This window comes from Bombyx mori, chromosome 1 (assembly GCF_030269925.1).
Source record: "Bombyx mori chromosome 1, ASM3026992v2".
NCBI lineage: Eukaryota > Metazoa > Arthropoda > Insecta > Lepidoptera > Bombycidae > Bombyx > Bombyx mori.
The window spans coordinates 19,881,716-19,902,932 of NC_085107.1; the positions used below are offsets into that span (position 1 = coordinate 19,881,716).

Below are 21,217 nucleotides of genomic sequence, written 5' to 3' on the forward strand. Positions count from 1 at the left end.
GATTTTCTCCTGATCCACTGTAATAAAGCGTGTGAAATTATTTAAAAAAATCTAGGTTATATTGTAAAAAGAGTTTTGTCTATCCGTAATAAGAAGCGAAAAAAATGGTCCCATAAAGCTGCTATGACAAATCAGGGATTATCACCGAAAAGCCACAGATTGAAAATGCATTATTGATGATGTCATCAATTCAGACGCTACAAAAACTAAACAAAATGAAACTGCACATTATTTCTGTTCATTTATTAATTTAAATACATTTACAATTGGTTACAAGTATTAGTAAAACTAAAATGGAGCTCCGTTTTTTTTTTTTTGGTAACAGAAAGGTACATGAATCGTCAAACCGACGCGGCGACGTATAATCACTTCAGATCCGACTTAAAATATATTCATTACGATGTTTAATTAACTTACATACAAAGCCTCTTTGATCGCAACCTCTAAAGAAACGGAGCTCGGCGTGCTACTGCTGAAAAGCATTCGACTATACAGACATATTTACTATTAAATATAAAGATCAAACTCAAGAGTTATTCCATTTTGTTACGATTTTCAAATTAGAAAATCGTTAGAAGCACGAGTTCTTTTCTAATAGAGCAAAATAATATAGAAAATTAAATTAATTGGTAATAAATATTACATGTAGATTTTAAGGAAAACTGATAATTCAATGTATATGTCGATAGAAAGATAAATTGATTAATGTTAGAAATCCTGAGTTTAACAAAAATAATTCATCATTTTTATAAACAGTTTGTATTCTAAGAAAATATATACTCGTAATATGTGCAAGAAATATACTATCTTAGGTGATAATATTTATTTACTTAAGTTATAATAAGCTTGAGTGTTAGGTAATTTTACTAGTTTATACTCAATGAGAATTGAGTGAGCAGTTATAATTGAATAGGTACTTTATTTGTTCAAATATTTTAAATTAACTATCTATTAAAAATTTATTGCATAAAGATATATTTAAAATCTGATATAAGTTTCATAAGAGACTTTTTTATTATTAGTGTAACAAATGAGTTGAAGAATTTACAGTATTTTTTGTATCTAATGAATAAGTAAAGTTAGTTTGTTTTCGACAAACTAATTTTAGTGTAGATATGAGTTTTCATTAAACGAATCGATTATATAATTTTAGTACAATGGATATTTCATCGCAAATTTCCGAAGTATGCGAACAATTTTGAAACATACAAATAAATTTTATTTTCCTTGAAATCTATCCAGCTTTTACCCTTAGTGTGCATGGTGTAGGCAGTTACTTTACAACGGGGCTTCGTTCCGTAATTATGTATTTTATGTTTCAAAGAATATATTCGTCTTTACGAATACTCACTCAAAAAAGTATGCCTTTCCGAATTTTCAGAACTTTAATTGATGAATGAATGAATTGAATATATTGATTTGTTTTAAATTATAATAATTACTGTAGTTCACTTCGGATCGCAAATTTCAGAGCAAAATTAAATTTAAAGACGGTTACAAAAAATCATGCCACTGTGGGACTATAGTCTATAACACTAAAAAAAGCAGAAAGTGCACTTTGCACGAGAATTTAATGAAGAAAGAAAAACATATTGATCTTCTATTTTGATATTTGATAAAAACTAAATAGACACTTTGCTAGGAGTCTGACAAGCGTTTCCCCTCCGCATCAGGAGCTGACGGGATGGGAGGGGCTCCAACGCACACATCATTACTCACTACATGAGATCAGAAACAAACTACACACGGTATGTACTGTTAGCAAAACAGCATCTGCTTACGTGAGTGCTCAATAGTTTGCTCAGTCGACCGTACTGTGACGCTCTGCTCGCGCACAAATACATACATTGGCTGCGTGAACAGGCATCCGATGTTGGGCCTCCGATATCTAAACTCTAAAAATCTTAAATTCATTTAAATTTTGATTTGTAATTTTATAATCTTCCACTAGTCCTTCATAATTCTCCCACCCTGTTTGGTTCGATATTATCTAAACGCTATCAAATACACGACTCTGTACAGAGTTGTAATACTGTTTTTATACTATATTTAATATTCATTATTCTTAATCTGCGTACTTAAAGTGCATTTAAATCTAATATAAGCCAAATCGAATCGCGTTTCACAATAAAAGTGCAACAGAATCGCGATGTTCCTTGAAGTTTGATATTTACTAAAAAATAATCTGAGAATCATTCGCATTATTAATACAACAATATCGGGGTAAGCGGATCATAGTCTGCAAACAATTTTATGTTCCAGTAAATATTTTAAGGTAATGTTTTAAATAATTTTAAAACAGAACCACTATAACTCTGCTGAAGATTACGAAAAAAAATAATTAAATTCACAATAAATGAATTTTTCAACGGTACTATTACGGTTAATATTATCTTATGTTCTTTTACTTACCAGTTTATTGTTTAAGTCATTGAAGATTTTACAAAATTTAATTCTCAATTTCTAACGTTTAGTTTTACGCTAAAACTTTCGATGAAAGCGAATTAATTTCGGACAAATTACGTACGTGCATTTCTAGAGCATGCTATTAAAATACATGAACAACATTGAAGTAAGTAATTAAGTAAGCTATTAGCGGGATATGTCATGACGAGGCGCTGCGAGGTGACAATTAGATGCGGCTATTGTGGCGTGTGTTGCTTGTTCGTCGCGTCATCGAACGGCGACTCCTCAATCATCAGCCGAACTCCTGCCGCTGGAGGGCCACGGACACCTTGTACAGGCTCTCCATCATAAAGGACAAATTCTGGGATAAATCGTTCACGGGCCGCGTTATAGCGACCATATCTGAAACAAATACATATAATAATGATATCGAGTGCTTCAGAATGAACAAACAATAAATAGGTTTGATTGCGTTTTCTGTATAATAAGTATGATAAGTATGATAAGAATGTATATATGTATAATATGTATAATAAGAAAAAAACATTAAATACCCTTAATCTCTTTTAAAATTAATATTGAAAATTAAACAGTATTAATAAACTATATAAAATTGAACTCTCTTTTTTTTCAAAGAGAATGATACTGAAAAATTTTTTTTTTAAAAAAAGTAAAGAATTATAATCCAGGTATAAAGGTTTTTCTTTACACATATTGCATTATCAACGATAACAAGCGCATTACAGTGATCACGTGTTATGAGTTACCGTCGTGTCGCAAACAATTAAACTGACCCTATTATATTTCGCATGGTTTCGGTGGTGAGGTGCTGAGGGCGGCCACGTCGAACCCTCCGGGGACTGCAGCTGCATCGATACTGTCGCACATGCGCTGCATCTGAGCCCCCTAGGCGTTTAGACGGTGGGGTGGGGACCCTTTGTAAATAGTTCTAGGGCTCCCTGTTTACGAACCTGACGATATCCCGCTGACGGCATTAATATAAGCTACAGTTTGGCCTACAAATATATTCGGCAACGACGGGTGGGATATATTGAGTTACGAAGAAAAACTTAATTTTGAAATGAAAATAAATTTTAGTTTTAACTTTCTCTTTATAGAATAAAGATCATCATAGTTTCTAAAATCTATAAGCATCAAAATATGAGAATTACCATATCGAAATGGCTTTTACATAAATTTATATTATAGTTTTTGTCTTACAATTTCGACTTCTAGTCTACAACTTTTATGTCAATAATAATTATATGATAACAAAAATTATAGTAAAAACTGTAGCATAAGAATCATCTATACACGACCTGAATCTAAAATTAATTGTAAGCGTATGAACGTAGTTTGTATAGTGCATAGAGATAAGAAAAGTACTAGAATAAGGAGGTCGTTCGCAACAGAGACAGCACAGAAGGGCTGTGCGCACACACACACACACACAAACACACGCGCGAGCGCGGTCGTTTACACGCGCACGCTCACACACACACGCGTACGCTCACACACACACGCGCGCGCTCGCACACACGCGCGCACTCGTTCACACGCGCACGCACACACACACCCACGCGCGCGCACGCATACACACGCACACACACACACACACACACACACACAAGTACACACATTCACGCACGCACGCACACACACACACACACACGCATACACACGTCAAGTTATGTATCTTGTAATTCTGCGCACGTATCGAAAATCTACGCCCACACCACAACCGTTTCGTTATTTTGACTTATCATTTTGACCAGGTTAACAGGAGTAAAGTTTTTTTATTGCTTTTGTATGCAGATAAACCATACCCATCTGCCCATGCCCATCTGATAGTGAGTGCCCACCGTCAGCACGACTGAAAACTCCTCAAATCTCAACAAACACCTTGGAGGGTATTTTGTACGTCGATTAGTACATCTGTACGCGAATTGAGGTTGAACGAAGCGGTCCTAGGTAGTAAGGATGACGTCTGCTCCGGTGGCATGAGATGACGGATCGTCTCGAACAATTCCTCAGGGTGCGACTTACTATCACACCACGGTTTTCTAACAATTGCGGACGTATTACGCGGAAAGACACTCAGACCCCGATCAGCTAAGCGGTTCTTCTAAATCAGGCACTGTTACGCGGGGTCTCCCGATTAGGTTTTTAAAAAAAGAATTTTAAAAAGAGATTTCCCTTTTATTAGTTCAATCACACAAAAAATTTAATTGGCAGAAACGGATTATTGTTTTAGACCGCTCCCGGTGGGTGACTAGGCTGACCAATGGCTGACCCTCGGTCGGTAACTATTACCAAGATATTTCTTACCATGCTTACTCAACATCAGCGGTGATTAAAAAGGATGTAATATCACTTTAACTAACATGGGGAGTCTGTAACAGCACGTTACCTGGATGTGCCTGCGCTAAGCCCCTGCAGTAGACGTGCAGCAGGCTGGTGACGTCATCCTCGGGAATCTCTCCGCGCTCCAGGATCGTCTCGGCGTTGCGCTCCCGAACGAGGGCCAGGGCAACGCCCCATCTGCGACACGATATATTTGGACGAATAAAAAACATTCATATTAATCAGGACAGACTTACTGGTGGTAGGACCTCTTGTGAGTCTACGGGCGTAGATACCACCACCCCACCTATTTCTGCCGTAAAACAGTAATACGTTTCGGTTTGAACGGCAGGGCAGCCGTTGTAACTATACTGAGATCTTAGAACTTATATCTAAAGGTGGGAGACGCATTTACGTCGTAAATGTCTATGGGCTCCAGTAACCACTTAACACCTGGTGGGCTGTGAACTCGTTCACACATCTAAGCAATAAAAAAAAGATAATATTCAAAGACTACCCTGGTGAAGTTTTATATTGAAGTCACTGTAAGATACTCAAATGTCATTAAAATGTTATCATAAAGGTCATTCTGTATTAGCTTCTGTAGACGAATTCACTTTTGTGGTTCTTTAGTGCTCAGGCGCATATTAGGAAATGATACGAAAAATATTTTAGATTTTCCCATTTTAAGCTAACTTGGAGCTAAACCAGGCTAAATTGGAACACAGGGCGTGGTTCTGACATTTAGGACAAGTCTTGCGTCATAGATCCTAACAAGTCCTCGACCAATCGCAGCCTGAAACGTAGGATCGATAGCAGCTGCATCGGGGTCCGGGTCATCGAAACGTTTCTAGGACATAGCGCCCGTCTCCCGCGCACCGACCCCTGCATCTCCGAGCCGTGGATGACCTATTTTCTAGAAAATTCCACCTGGATGGAACTTTTGTTAGATTCCCGATTTATCCCGAGTTCCGACTTGGAAATTTATTCAAAATAGCATAATAAATAACTTGTACAATCATTTGTTGTTTAACATATTAATACTTCCTTTTATTCAATTTGAATGATTGACAGTCAAGTTAAAGAATACCGCTTAAGTTTAACTTTAGACAAAATAAAAATAAATTGTATTATTTACTCTGGTAAAAGCAGTATCTTAAAGATATTGACGGTATTCGTTTTATACAATGAAAACATGACATTTAATAGTTTTTAAATTATTCCGAAGAAGCGTGCACGAGAGACGGTGGCTTCCGCAAGTAAAAACAACAACAACTTACGAGCACACATACAACATAATAACAATTACACTCAGATCTTAAATACTAAATATTAACTTTGTTATAGTAATCAGCCTGTTAGACCAATGAAGTGCTTGAAACTGCTTAAAATATTATCAGGGCCGGTCTTAGAATATTTAAAAATTGTATAGGTAACTCTATTTTCAGTTCATGCCTGTAAATGTAATGTAAATGTCTTAGCATAATTATGTTGATACTCCCACTACCCGACGTTGGCAAAGTTGTACTTATATCTAAGTAACAAAAGTCAGAAAAGCGGTTTTTAGTTTTTAGGTTTTTAAAGTTTAACGGTAGGCAGCGGCTTGGCTATGCTCCTGGCATTGCTGAAGTCCATGGGCGACGGTAACCACTTTCCATCAGGTGGGCCGTATGATCGTCAGCCTATAAAGGCAATAAAAAAGAAATAAAAACTATAAATTGAATAACGATCATGAAGTTATTCGCATACCAGAATGGACACAGTTTTCCTAAATTCACGCTACGATAACAATGCAATATGACGTTAGTGTACTCACTTCTGCCACTGCATGAGCTGCCACAGCTTGGCGTCGTCGTGCGGGCCGGGGGTGTGCTCGGCCCAGGAGTCGCTGTGGCCGGCGATCAGCGCGTTACGCACCGCGCACACGGCACCGCTCATCTCCACGCCCTGGGATCGACGGGGGCAATACAGGCACACGTCAAAAACTGATCAAAACCTTAAACTCGCTGTCGCCGGTACGAGACCTTTGTTTTCATGGTGTTTTTTATTTATGTGGGTAGATGAGCTCACGACCCACCTGATGTTAAATGGGTACCGGAGCCTACAGACATCTACAACATAAATGCCGCCAATTATATTGAGATATGATTTCTAAGGTCTCAGTATAGTTACAACGGCTACCCCGCTCTTCAAACCGAAACACAGTACTGCTTCACGGCAGAAACAGGCAGGGCGGTTGTACCTATCCGTGTTGACTCATAACAAGTCCTACCACCAGTAATAATAACAATAATAATAAATGCCATAGCTCATAGTATCAATAGCATGCTCATAGTAAGAACCGATATAAACATGTTATAAAATTTGTCTACAGATCTGATCGCTGAAAACTACACTTAAATTAGTTCACGCATCATGTAAAGTTTCGTATTTGTAATAATGAACAGAAAAAATATATATTTAAAACTTTATTATCGATTAAATATTTCGACAAAAAACACAATAATTAATTCAAAATGTTATGAAAGTGGAAACGACTAATTGTACAAGAAAGTATCTTGCGATGTTCAAATTACGATATCCGTAGCACAACTGCCATTCAATGTCGCAGGTGATGGCCTTGTTTTGTAAGTATGTATTCACTAAAGTATTTTTAGAAATGTCGCCACTAAAGGTTTAAAATGAGGGGTGAATGATAATATAAGTTCTTCCTTTTCGCAATAAAAAAAATTATATACCTTCATTGATTTATAGTTTGAAATAAATGTATATTTAATAGGCATTTTTCAAAAAAAAATACACTTAATCTAAGAGGGTGAATTAGGAACATATATTACAAAATCACAGTAATGTATTGGGAGTGGATTTTTTTTAATAACAGCGATTTAAATATTTTTTAAAAACAAAAAAAAGATATGTTATTTCGGTTTGAACAATTTAGCAATATAAAATATGTATAAAGACTTGGTAATATTTTGATGAAAACAATTTATAATCGAACAAAGGAAACAGCAGGATGCAATTTAAAAGCTTGACAAGACACGCATCGCCGCGGAGTCGGGTCAACGACCTGAAATCTAGACTGCAGTAAATCAATAGCGGGAGTCTAGGACGATCGGCCACCATCCTCACACTCCTTGACACTTGCGAGCCAACTGATTGGACGGTGGAAGATCTGGTGATGTCCCGATCTAGGTCGCGACCCCCCGCTCAGTGACCTGGTTGCGGCCCTGGGAGTCCGCGAGTGTCCGCGCGTGCCTCCCGAATTAGGCGTTACGTAATACATAATTATAAAACCGAACGGTTCATTAGATGACGCAGCCTCAAGTTTAACCAGAAAACTGTTTTAATCCTAATAAATAACTATAAAAAATGTACAACATAAATACACTCGTCTATCAACTAAGTTATTTGCAACAGTGTTTATTGTTTATTTTTGATTCGTAGAAGTGTGAATTAAACCTGCATCTTACAAATATCTTCATTACCAAGAACCGTCGTGGAGGCAGGTATAATGTCTCTTTGAAAATGTATGTTTATAAAATGTTATTTTACTCTGATCTAATTGAAATATTCAACGTCATCAAGCTACGTAGGGGATTGCATTACTTTGTTTGTTCTGTAATGAATAAAAGATTCATTTTTTTTATAGTTCTTGTAGGCAGACGGGCATACGGCCCACCGGATAGTTAGTGGTTACCGTCGCCCATGGACTTCAGCAATGCCAGGGGTTGAGCCAAGTCGCTGCCTACCGTGCGTGCCTATGAAATGGTATGTTTGCCCTCACTTAAGGTTTAGTAGTTTTCTCAAATATGAATACTACCGCTCATCTTGTAACTTAAGAACTTAATTCCTAACGATCGCTATTAAAGCTATCCTTTACAACATTTCATTTTGACACACTTAGAAGTCGTAGTGGCCTAAAGTATAAGACGCCCAGTGCATTCGTATCTAGCGATTCAACGGCGTTCGAATCTCGCAGGCGGGTACCATTTTTCCTAATGAAATACGTACTTAACAAATATTCACGATTGACTTCCACGGTGAAGGAATAACATCGTGTAGGTAATAAAAATCAAAACCCGAAAAATTATAGTTAGCGTTATTATTGGTGGTACGACATCTTGAGTAAGCACGGGTAGGTACCACCACCCTGCCTATTTCTGCCGTGAAGCAGTAATACGTTTCAGCTTGAAAGGTAGGGTAGCCGTTGTCCCTATACTGAGACCTTAGAACTCATGTCTCGAGGTGGGTGGCGGCATTTACGTCGTAGGTGTCTATGGGCTCCGGTAACCACTAACACCAGGTGGGCCGTGAAGTCGCTCACCCATTTAAGCAATAAAAAAAAACACAAACATAAGGAAAGGAAGAAATACATTATTTTTTACATGAAGCATACAATATACAACTAAAGTTTGCGTTGGAAAATTATAATGATATTTTGAATATATGAGTCTTTTTGTATTTTATCGTTTAACATTGGGGCCAGTTGTTGTTCAAAAGCGCACTTTCTATATGGGAAATATTACATTGTGCCCGCGTGTAAAATTGCCAAACACGCTGGAGGAAATGTCCAACTTTTGTCCCGCGGTGCACATACAATTTTTACTCCTACCAAGCCGAAAGTTCGTGGAGTACCGAGCTGGGGTCCAGGGGCGCGGCCCCGGTGGGGTCCAGGGGCGAAACCCTGGCCGGGGTAGGCGGGGCAGAGCACCCCCGTACTCATAAATAAAAAAATTTAACTGTTTGTTTATTTTTAAATAAACTACTACTAATTGAATAAGAACTGTCTGAGGAACTCATCTTTGTTTAATACTTCAATATTAAATTTTATTGCCTTTTGTTTATTTCACTTTAACACTAAGCACAATATTGCATATTACCCGAGCACAACAATGGCGGAGAATTTTAGGTGCGTGAGAGCAGACGTAGACACTAACGCACATGCGCACTTGTCAGTACCCAGGGAGGAAAAGTTACACTTTCTTCCCTGTACAGCGGGAGGAAAACCGAACTTTCGGCGTATGTAGGAGAAAAATAATAATTAAGAAGTCATTAAAATACATGTTTATGATAAGAAATGATAAGTTACAAACTCACTCCATTGTCCAGAGAGGCGTGGTAGACGGCAACAATGATCTTGTTGTTGGTCTCCAGCAGCAGCAGGAGTTGGAACACCAGCTTGTAGAGGCATCGGCCCATCTCCTCACTCGAACTCCTCGGCAGCTCCAGCGTCTAGTGCCAATCAACAATACCAATAACATTGAATACAAACGAGTACGTAGCTCACCCAGTTGTTAATGGTTCCGGAGTCTAATAGCATTGTGACGGTAGTCGTCACCACAGAACACTTTTTTTAAGGGATTTTATGACCTGGTAACTAAGACCTTTAGGTCATGTCTTATTTTAATTTATATTCTTATTTTTATAAAAATGATAATATGAAGAGAAATGAAATGAATTTGATTAATATGAAACATGGCATAAAATAAAGTGAAATGAAATGGAATGAGATGAGATGATATGGGATGAAATATAATCTCAGTAAAATGGTGGTCATTTTCAGTGGACTTTTTGGAGGATCCTGAGAAGTTACGTTCAGCGGCTTTGTTTGATCTTCCCACATTTATGCACTTTCAAAGATACTAAACAATTAATAAACCACCGTTGTTACATATTTAAACCTGAAGAAACACTAAATAGACAAAATAAAACAAATCACACAACATCACTCCTCACGTTCCCGCCAAAAAGTCTCTCACAGAACACAAGATATTTGACAGATGCCTGAATCTCGCTTACGACATTTTCAAGATAAGGTCACATATATGTATACAAGTTCCTAACAATAACAATAGGACCGTCGGTCTACCGAGCAATATTACCAGCTCAGTGGAAGATCTTCCCTTCCTCGTATAGTTCGTATACCTCCATAGCATAATATGTGACACAAGAGAGTTTTTCTGATAGGAGGGTTTTGAGTTTACGTTATTTGGAATATCTAAAGTGACGAGTATTTTTAGTTTATTTATATATACAGTCACAAAGCTAGACGTGAATGTACCGAAGGTCTTATCCTTTAGGCCACGACGACTCCATGTTTATTTGTAAGTTATTCAGTTAATTTTCTTACAATTTTGATGGCTATTGAACAGATTTTGTATTATTAATATTTATTATTTAGTATCACTTTATTTTTCAAAACAAAAGGAATAATTTAATTGTAATAACATTAAACGAATCTAAGTCTTGCGGTTTCGTGTTTATGATTGAATTTCAATAAATCGACGATTACTATCTAAGGACACTTCAATTTTCGTTATGACGTAACGACAGTGATTCATAGATAGACAGAGATAGAAAAAAAGAGAAAGAGAGAGAGAGAATATTAAAATGTGAGACTGACCTCGAGAGCGTGTTCCCGTCTATCGAAATAAGTTTCGAGATGCTCGTTGATCTCTAGGGACGCGTAGCGCACGACGTCCCTGATCCTCGCGCAGTCCGCGGCGCCGGGGCCCACCCAGATGAGCGGCGGCTCTTCGGCGCTCAGCCTCTCCAGTACAGCGAACAGCTCCGCCGAGCCGATGCTCGTGTAGGGCGTGTCCGAGCACAGGGAGATCGTCTTCGATGTTACTTCCTGTTACAGTTTTATTTGCAAGTTCACTCATCACTTTTTTTTCTCAACCTAATCGTTGGTAGCCTAAGATACTATTCCAGCTACGCCCGGCCGTGTAGGTGAGCTCACGGACTCAACCTGAGAGAGTTGCTAACACTGACCCTAGCAAGAGCAGTGCTTCGCAGAATCTACCACCGGATCGGAACCGCAACCCACTGAGAAGATCCGGCGAAAAACTCAGTGGGCTGTGTCTATGGGCTAGTTTGCTCGTCGAACTCGTAGACTCCGACGACATCTATTTAACGAGGCAATCTATTATTTAATAATTTTGCTGATGGGAAAATTACTGTCTATACTCGATCAATTTTGGTTTTTAATACGCTTTTATTAGCTTCATACGTATGTTGGTGTGTAACGGAATCTTTGAACATGATTTTGACCCCCTTCAAAACGTCGAGTAATTCGAAATTTGACATAATTATTAAGGACCGATGACAATTCAATATTTTAAACAGTTTGATCCGTTATCCGTACTAGGATAATCAAGATTAGCATTTTTTGTTTTCCTGAGACTTTCCTGGGACCCGGAGTGTCTGCGTCAAGACCAAGAAGGGAAACTACCAGGCGCGCCGGTCATCTATTTCTCGGATAAGTTACCACTTCTGATTCAGACGAAATTTTTGAAAAATTAAAAAAAAAAATGTTTAAAAATTGTAATCAATTAAAAAATGGAAAATAAATAATATTAAAAAAAAAACAAAAAAATGCCGCTTTTATAGAAAATTTAAATAAATAAAGATCGGTTGTCTGTAAAGTCGGTTTACTGACCATGGTTGAACTTGACAACGTCATAAGAAAATACTGATGGAATGGTTTCATTTTCAATTATCGCAATTATCGTTGCTATAAACAATTGACACCACTTTCACTTTTTACTGAACTTCATACTTGACGAAAACATGTAAATGTATTATTGTATAGCAGCTGTCTACGAGGATGCATCGCTCACTCAAGTAGGAGAGAGACAGATGTCGAACGCTGCCGAACGCGGAGGCCGATTGTGCCTCTTTGTCGCTCGTTGCGCGCTCTCGCTTGCACTTCAAGCCTTAAATGGAACGCCTCAGAGCGAGGTAACGCCGCATGAGTCATGTTTTTTCGTGCGTGTAGCCGGCTCCATCAAATTATAAGACGTTGTCACGTCAAAAATAGAAAACTATTATTTTTAAAGATTTGTCATAAAGTTTTGTTTCGATTAGGGAGGGATAGGGATGTGGTATGTATCGTTCGTTGGCTGTTCACCTTGAGCACGGTGTGCAGGCGGTGTATGAGGGCCAGGGGCTGCATGTGCGCGGAGTGGCGCACGAGGGCGGCCACGGAGGCGCGCCACGCGTCGCGCATCACCGGGCCCGCGCCCGGCACCGGGGTCACGTCGCCGCGGTCGCCTGCCGACAAACACACATAGCGCGTCACATAACCTTCTACTCAATACTATTTAAATCTTTTCAAATATCAGTCTTTTTTATTGCTTTGATGTGTGGACGAGCTCACGGCCTACTCGGTGTTAAGTGTTTACCGGAGCCCGTAGACATCTACAACGTAAATGCCGCCACCCACCTTGAGACATTAGTTTTAAGGTCTACTTCGCGACAGAAACAGGCAGGGTGGTGGTGGTACTCACCCGTGCGAACTCACAAGAGGTCCTACCACCCGTAGTTACGCAAATCATAATCTTGCGGGTTTAATTTTTATTTTTATTACACGATGTTATTCCTTCAGCGTGGAAGTCAATCGTGAACATTTGTTGAGTACGTATTCCATTAGAAAAATTGGTTCCCGCCTGCGGAATTCGAACCCCGTTGCATCGCTAAATACGAATGCACCGGACGTGTTATGCTTTAGGCCACGACGACTTCAACACCGTTACCCAAATATTTGATACTAGACATTTTAATAGATTAGAAAAGTTCGCGTGCCGCGACGATTCTCACAATATGAAACAAGTGCCTCTAATATATCAACTACAAATGTGTGAATAATTTATTAACCTAAATACACTCTACCGTCAGGATCTCCGCTGGAGGCGCTTGAGAACGAATGTGTTCTAGGCCTCAGTGATATGTCGTGTTGCGTCGCCATGTCTGCCTCGCTCCTCACGTGGGTGGCCCCCTCCTCCCACCCTGCTTCCTCATCGGACGAGTCATCATGGCCAGCCTAATTGACAATATACAAAAACACAAATTAAATTAATTGATTATTATCCTTGATGCATTTATCAGTCAAATATTGGAAAAATAAATTAAACTCAGAGCAATTAGTCTATACTAATATTATAAAGAGGAAAGATTTGTTTGTTTGTATTGAATAGGCTCCGAAACTACTGAGCCGATTTGAAAAATTCTTTCACTGTTTGGAAGCTACACTATCTCCGAGTAACGTAGGCTATAATGTTTTTTGAAAAAAATTCGAGGTCCTTACTAAAACACCAATAATGTAATGTAACCCAAGGTGTAAAAAAATTACCGAAAATATTCTTTATATCGCGTGCCCTGCGAAAACGATTGAGGATAGAATAAAATAATGTACTACGACTTTGTAGAACACATTATTATTTACAAAAAAAATGTGAGCCGTCACGGGACGCCTGGCAGAGGTGAAACATCGACATTATTTTGTAAAAGTAATATGCAGAAAAGAACAGATTGTGATCGGAACTAAATATGTCATAGTGATAAAATAAAATATTACGAAAAAATAATTTGTTTTCAAGTAAAACACAGGTTATGTGTACTGTAGTATACAACACTGTATACACTACGGAGTATACACTATAGGTATCCGAGCTCAGTGTAGCGAGAGAGATGGCTTAACATCGGATCGAGTGGGAGAGAATCGCACAGTCGATTGCGCAGTCGACTGTACATATATACATATTGCGTGGCGACGGGTCGCCACGGCATGCGTCGCCACGCCAGAAATCGGTTTTACGTGCGGCTAAAGATGTTTCACATCGAAAGTGTTGCGATAACATGTCTAACTATTATAGTTATGCCGCAATAAGTGTTGTTTTATTTAAAAGAATAAAACGTCTAATATCGTTGAAATTTTTGTTAAGGACCCGAGCGGAGCCGGAGCGGGCCGCTGGTGGTACATAATAAAAGAAAAGAAAAAACATATTGTTAATCATACAGGTTTGGTGATCTGCTGGAGTTCAGGAGGTCTCGGCTGCTGCGGTGGAGGACTCCTCTCAGGGATTTGGACTTCATCTCGCTCTTCGCTTAGTGGCCTCCGACGGACACCCCAGTTGAAATTATCTGAGCTTTCACCCTAAATACAGATGATGTCACTTAATCAAGCAGCTATTTTAATTTAATTTCAATCAACATAATATTATTACTTTCTAATTATAACTTCTATGAAATCAAACATAATAATTTTTATTAGAATTTTTACACACAAAATAACTCTACAAAAATAATTTATCTACACTTTTCAGAAAATTGTAACAAAATTAATTAATTATTTTCTAAGCCAAAAAAGATATATTTCTAACATTTTATTGAATATAATAGATATCATAAATGTGATTAATCGCAGACAACAAACCTCTATACTCTCGCTTTCATATTCGAGAAAATCAAAATCCTTGAAGACACCAAAATGATCAGTGGGGGGAGCTCCACCTGAGGGCTCATTTCCAGGAGTACCAGACACCTCCTCAAGCGATGACGCCATAGAAGATTCCCGCTCTAACAACTCCGAGCTTTGGCTGAATATCACCTGACAAGTTAATCAATTATAATTAAAAAAATAAAATATATTCGTCTCTTTGAACTATCAAAGGTCACTTTGTCGAGATTTAAATAGTTCAATTAATCAATTTACTATATTAAATGCGAGTAAAATAATATATAGTTTTATTTTTAAATAAAGTTGAGATGTTTTTCTATACCAAAGAATCAGTGCCTTGAATGTGTGTACATTTGGTGTAGACTTGTTGCTGTAAATTTGACTTCAATTAGCGTCTTTGTGTACGAATGATGTGACAAGTAACATACAAGAGTGACGTTGGGTGCAGTTACTCTTTATTATTGAAATAAATTAGTATGTGTATTTAATTAGCTTACACATAATGTTTTAATATAATGAATACATTTAACAAGTTCAATATTTTACTTTAAATGTAAATTAATTTTTATTTTAAATTACATTGATTTATGACAAGACCACAATCTACCATTGTATTTTCGATTAATTAGAAACAAATCATGAAAACCTTATTATGTTCTACACAATAGTAAAAAAACTCATGACTTGTTTTATATTATGCTTTTAACAGTAAATTAATGTGGTAATTTATTAAATTCTTTTATTTTTGCATTCCATTTTTTTAACTAATTTAGAAATTATTTTTTATAAATAAAAATGAAACATTAATAAATAAAATTAAAGGAACCGGTTTTTTTTAGTTTTAAATTCAGTTATAAATACTATAATCACTTTTCTAAATATATATAGCATGTGGATTAATTTAGTAAAGTTATAAAAATCGAGAAATATATACATATATAGTGTCTATGTCCTAAAGTAAACCTTAAACTAAAAGTTTGTTATTGTGAAAAGCACGCAAGCCACTTAGTATGACTGGTGGGTGAGTGAGGTGGGTGGGCTTAAATACATCAAGTTCTGGGTACAGTGAGGTTTCAAGTACACCTGTATGCATGTAATTTTACTGTTCCTTGAGTTTTAGAATTTAATTGGAAATGCCTCGAAGAATTTTTATTCTTATTTAAAATCACGATTATCTCTATAATACTAGTTGTATTAGTTTTCAAATACTTTTTAAATATAGAAATATAAAGCAGAAGTTTGTAAAACAATTTACAAAAATTTGTGATTAAAATTTATCGATATTAATATACAATGTAAGATAGTCAAGGCAGAAAACTACCCGATTAGGGGTTCCTTGGTAGCAGGAATAGCGATATCCAAGAATTTATTGTTTAAAATTTAGTTTTTTTTTTTAAATTCAAATTCGTAACTTTTTTGTTAATGTTTTAAAAAGACCAAATCCAATAAAACTCCATAACGTTGAACAGTGCGAGCGAGCCTGAGCGTGCCGTGAAAGCATTTGTTTTTACATATGTTTTATGCTTGTTACCTTAGAACATAAAGTGGTTAATAAATCATCCTATATGCAGCGATGGATAGAAACCATTATATTATTGTAATGTATCTATACACATATTGTATATTATATAACAATGTATAAACGTGTTTGAATATGGTACGTTTTGTATGTGTGAATACTTACAGAAGGACTCTTGGGTAGACCCACGCGTTGCCCGCATGTCGTTAGCAAGTTCACCAGGCATTCACGAACACGACTCTGCAACAATATGTTAATGACAGTTTTAAATAAATATCTGTGGCGAACAACACACAATTTTTTTTACTCAATTTTAATATATGAAAAAATGGAATTCAAAGGAAGACTAGAATTTTTTTTATTTTTTTTTTATCCAACACTGAGAATATAAAAATATATATTATTTTAGCTCAAAATGTGTCTTCAACTTACTCATTAATTCAAAACTACATCTTATCGTCTTTTCACAAATGAGACAAGTTTTGTATTTTTTATAAACAACATATAGATTTGTATGATACCTGAGACATCCAAGGTCTCTTCCAGCCGGAGAGCAGAGCGTCGGCCGGTGATAATGACAGTGACAGCGACCGTCGCGGTGACGTGCTGGTCTCGGGACCGACCACGGTGGACGCGCAGCCCGAGCGCGATGCTGACGAGCCTGGACAGCGAGAATATCATATTAGAATGAAGTGTTTATATACATGAGTAAACAATAAACATACAGAGACAAAGATACAAACAACCGCGCCATGGTAGATACATCATTACGAGTATTAGATTTAGAATTTACCATTTGATTATGAGGTATAAAAATTATTAAAAAACAAAAATTCCGAAAAAAAAAAACTATTTAGAGTAAGCAATTTATAAAAAAGCTAACAAACGTTTTGTGTATTTATTTTAATCCTCCTGTGACAACCCTATCAGAATAGGTAACAATTTTGCTTGCTCTTTAGAAGCTTGGTCTCTGTACGTTTATTTACTCATGTAGTTTAAGTACATTTTGTTACAGCAATAGTATAGTAATCGTATAAAACGATTGTTTGACTGTGCATTTTCGATATTCATCAAGTGATCTGCCGACCTTGGATTGCTGCCTGCGTTTGAAGATAAAAATTATTTTTTTTGCATTCAAATTAACATTTTTTTTAAAAACGATGCTTTTTTATTGCTTCAAAACAGTTTAATGGATGTTTTACCTTTGTCTGGAGTAGTGCTGGAGGCATTTGATAGAGAGCTGGGTCCGGTGGCTGGTTGACTGCCGGCCTTCGGTAGGTACTTCCTGCCGATTACGGGCGTTTGGGACAGATCAAATGTGAAATCCATGGTTCGTCCCGGTAGCTCCTGGAACGTAAGATAGCTTGTATTGTTTTTGTCAAATTATTATTTTTTAAATATATACAATTTTGAGGTAGAGAAAAAATGTGTTAGTTAAAATTAATTAGTTTTCTCGCTCACTGTCTCGCCTTCCCACGATTCAAAGTATATGTATACTGTATTTATACATCTGGATATAAACAGTCCTTATAAAACTCAATCGAGACTCTCACCTCATAACCCAAGGTGGGTGAGACATCTACGTTGTTGATGTCTATGGGCTCCAGTAAGCACTCAACACCAAGCGATCCGTCAGCTTGCCCACTCAACTAAGTAATAATAATAAAATACTACTAGTACTGTAATCGGTGTAATAGGGTCGTATTTTCGTATATTATGTATGCATATGTCGGGTATAGTATATAGTCCTGACAATAGTGAGGTCGATATTATGTACCTTCTTCCCGTGTATCTCGGCGTCGAGCAGCGAGGACGCGGTGCTCTCCCAGGACGGCGGCACCACCAGCGTGGAGCAACGGGTCACAACCAACTTCAATATCTTCATCGCCTCCCTGTAGTTGTTTCCTTCTTGCTGTAATCAAATAATTACACATCACTAGTGGTCCTCCGGTAGTCGGAATTCGATTATAATTAATTGAAATTATAAGTTTGAACATTATTATACTTCTATAATCACAGATTTCGCCAAGATTCAAAACATAGACAAAATGATATTAAAGACAAACAATATTAATCTATTCACAATTTGACCTCATAAAAAATAACAAAAACCTGATTTGTAGTTATAGTCGTAGTGTCAAATACATGGTAGTGGGTGGTTTTTTTTTTAGTAGATTTAATATCTTTTTTACATTTACATTATACAACGGTTGTCCCACCCTTCAAACCGAAGCACATTACTACCTCACGGCAGAAATAGGCGGGGTGGTGGTATCTGCCCGTGACAGGACGTCCTACCACCGTATATTCGGTATTCAACTCGCTCGTCCATCTACACAGCAAAACTAATAATGATGCGATCTTACATCGATAAACTTGGCGACGGCTCGCAGCAGGTCCGTGTTGACCGGCTGAGCTGGCGCCGCGTTCAGATCCACGTAGTACAGCATGCAGTGCAGGATCGAGAGCACCGGTAGCTGCAGGCTGGTCGAACCCTGCGCGTGGAACGTTTAATAATCAATCGATATAAGTAGACGCTATCTATTCAGTATCGAGAACTATATTATACTGGTAAATATTACAAGTCAAACTGCCTTTTCAATAAATAATTGCTTGTTATCAGAGTTATGGAACACTTGCACTTGTTCAATCGTCACGAAACTTTACTATTGTTTATTTTTCTGGTGACAAAATAAAGTCAGTTTTCTATTGAACTGGAATAATGATGAATGTGAAAGGTAGCTAATGAAGCCCTCAAATGTACCCACTGAGTTTCTCGCCAGATCTTCTCAGTGAGTTACAGTTCCGATCCTGTGGTACATTCTGCGAAACACTGTTCTTGCTAGGGCTAGAGTTAGCAATTTCACTCAGGTTAGGCCCGTCAGCTTACCTACCGGTCCACGTGAAGTTGGAATAGCCTTATGTTACCAACGATTAGGTAAGAAAATAAAACCTAACCTAAAATGTTTACATCTTGACTCATCGAGTTTAAACTCATTAAATTACTCTCAATAAGTTTTATGAAAAATACGACCGTTTTTAAAACAATTTTAATTACAACTTTGGTTTGTTTTGTTATAATTTAATATTAAATATATTTACATCTAATGGGAAAAAGTAAAGCAGTAAAGTATGATTTTCTAGTCTATTTGTTAACAGATTTTCTTTAATTTATTAGGTAACTGTTGACGAGTTTCATAATAATGTTATGTCTATTTTGTGAGAAAAAGTATTTATTGTTATTTAAAAAAGAATACTAATATATATTATTATAGAATGTAATACATAAAGCTAATCTAAGCTTTCATTATTATCGCATTTTCATCAATAGGTATAAACCAGTTAATTTATAGAAAAGTAAATAAAGAGTGTGTCACTGAATTAATGTTTAAATTAAAGTAACAAACTAACCTTTTCGAGTACTTCCACTAGAAAGGCCAGCATCTGCAGCGAGAGATGAGAATATGTGTCCCACAGATATTTGACGACACACTTGGTCCACTGGAAGCTCTCCTTGCTGAAGGTGCGACGCGAGTATAGAGTCATCACCGTTCCCAAGTTCTCTAGTTTCTTACTCTTCTCTGATGTAAACTGTGAGTTGAATGGCGGTGATAAATATGAGTTGTTCATATAATTTTTTTAGTAGCTAATTGAAAGTATTATCAGTATGAGAAACATCAATATTAGTTCATCTTTAACATTGATTTTTTGTGATTTTATTTTTATTGATTACCATGTTAATCAAAGCCATTTTTTTTATCATACATCCATCTTTCATTTTTAGTAAAGTCCATCTTTGATGCATGATAGGGTGAATGACCTCATCGTCCTACTGGTAATGAATGATTGTTCAAGTCTTCAAATGTCACACTAAGTATGTTGTTATCCACTTTGAGACTTGAGGTCAAAGTAATGTCATTGTATTGTATGAAGGCTTTAAAAATGAACGAATTATTATTTCGCGACAGAAATAAGCAGGAAGATGGTTTCCATTTATATGGGCGTTCAATGCACTCTACATGCAGGTAGCAAATTGAAGTGTATAAATTAGGTTATTAAATTAAAATTTCTTAATTAAAAGTAATCAGATACAGGGTGTTCTAATTTCTGTTGAAATTTAAAGTGACAAATTGAGATTTCGTCTTCTAATCTGTAATCTGTGATCAATTTGTCATAGTATTGGATAGATACCTGTGCTATATGGCAGGCCGCTCTGACGCACAGCTGATTGGCGTCTTCATAGTGCAGCAACATGTACGGCAGAAGAGCTACTACCGTCATCGGGAAGGCCACGGATTGTGTGGGATCGATGACGGGCAGCTCCAGTAGTGGGATCATGTCGGCTAGTACTCCGACCACAGGCTCGTACGTGTTGGGATGAGTGCAGCCCTGCTCACGGAACAAAGCATTAAATATTGTGTCAAAATATTAACACTTTTAATTTCATAATCGTTTCCGTGTTCAATAAACTTGGATAAAATTAAGGTATGACAACATATTGTGCCCTGCCTATTTCTGCCGTGAAGCAGTAATACGTTTCGGTTTGAAGGGTGGGGCAGACGTTGTAATTATACTGAGACCTTAGAACTTATATCTCAAGGTGGGTGGCGCATTTACGTTATAGATGTCTATGGGCTACAGTAACCACTTAACACCAGGTGGGTTGTGAGCTCGTCCACCCATCTAAGCAATAAATAAATAAAAAA

General features: G+C 37.2%; 1 protein-coding gene across 7 annotated transcripts in view; it reads right to left on the reverse strand.

The window, feature by feature from the left end:
- Positions 1-228: 228 nt before the first annotated feature.
- The window catches only part of LOC105841451 (protein furry), a 169,076-nt gene continuing 148,087 nt past the window's right edge, over positions 229-21,217 (reverse strand). For 6 of the 7 annotated variants that reach the window (XM_062670942.1, XM_062670953.1, XM_062670935.1 and 3 more), the window contains 16 exons: positions 20,703-20,900; positions 19,923-20,102; positions 18,878-19,006; positions 18,289-18,423; positions 17,714-17,858; positions 17,033-17,172; positions 16,677-16,751; positions 14,969-15,142; positions 14,552-14,689; positions 13,411-13,576; positions 12,665-12,807; positions 11,156-11,386; positions 9,850-9,984; positions 6,566-6,696; positions 4,817-4,947; positions 229-2,808 (listed from right to left, as the gene is read on the reverse strand). In XM_062670942.1, coding sequence (XP_062526926.1) covers positions 2,699-2,808; positions 4,817-4,947; positions 6,566-6,696; positions 9,850-9,984; positions 11,156-11,386; positions 12,665-12,807; positions 13,411-13,576; positions 14,552-14,689; positions 14,969-15,142; positions 16,677-16,751; positions 17,033-17,172; positions 17,714-17,858; positions 18,289-18,423; positions 18,878-19,006; positions 19,923-20,102; positions 20,703-20,900 — 2,361 coding nt within the window. In that variant the 3' untranslated portion in view covers positions 229-2,698. The remainder of the gene's footprint in view (positions 2,809-4,816; positions 4,948-6,565; positions 6,697-9,849; positions 9,985-11,155; positions 11,387-12,664; positions 12,808-13,410; positions 13,577-14,551; positions 14,690-14,968; positions 15,143-16,676; positions 16,752-17,032; positions 17,173-17,713; positions 17,859-18,288; positions 18,424-18,877; positions 19,007-19,922; positions 20,103-20,702; positions 20,901-21,217) is intronic. The other variant, XM_062670951.1, reaches the window with a different exon arrangement.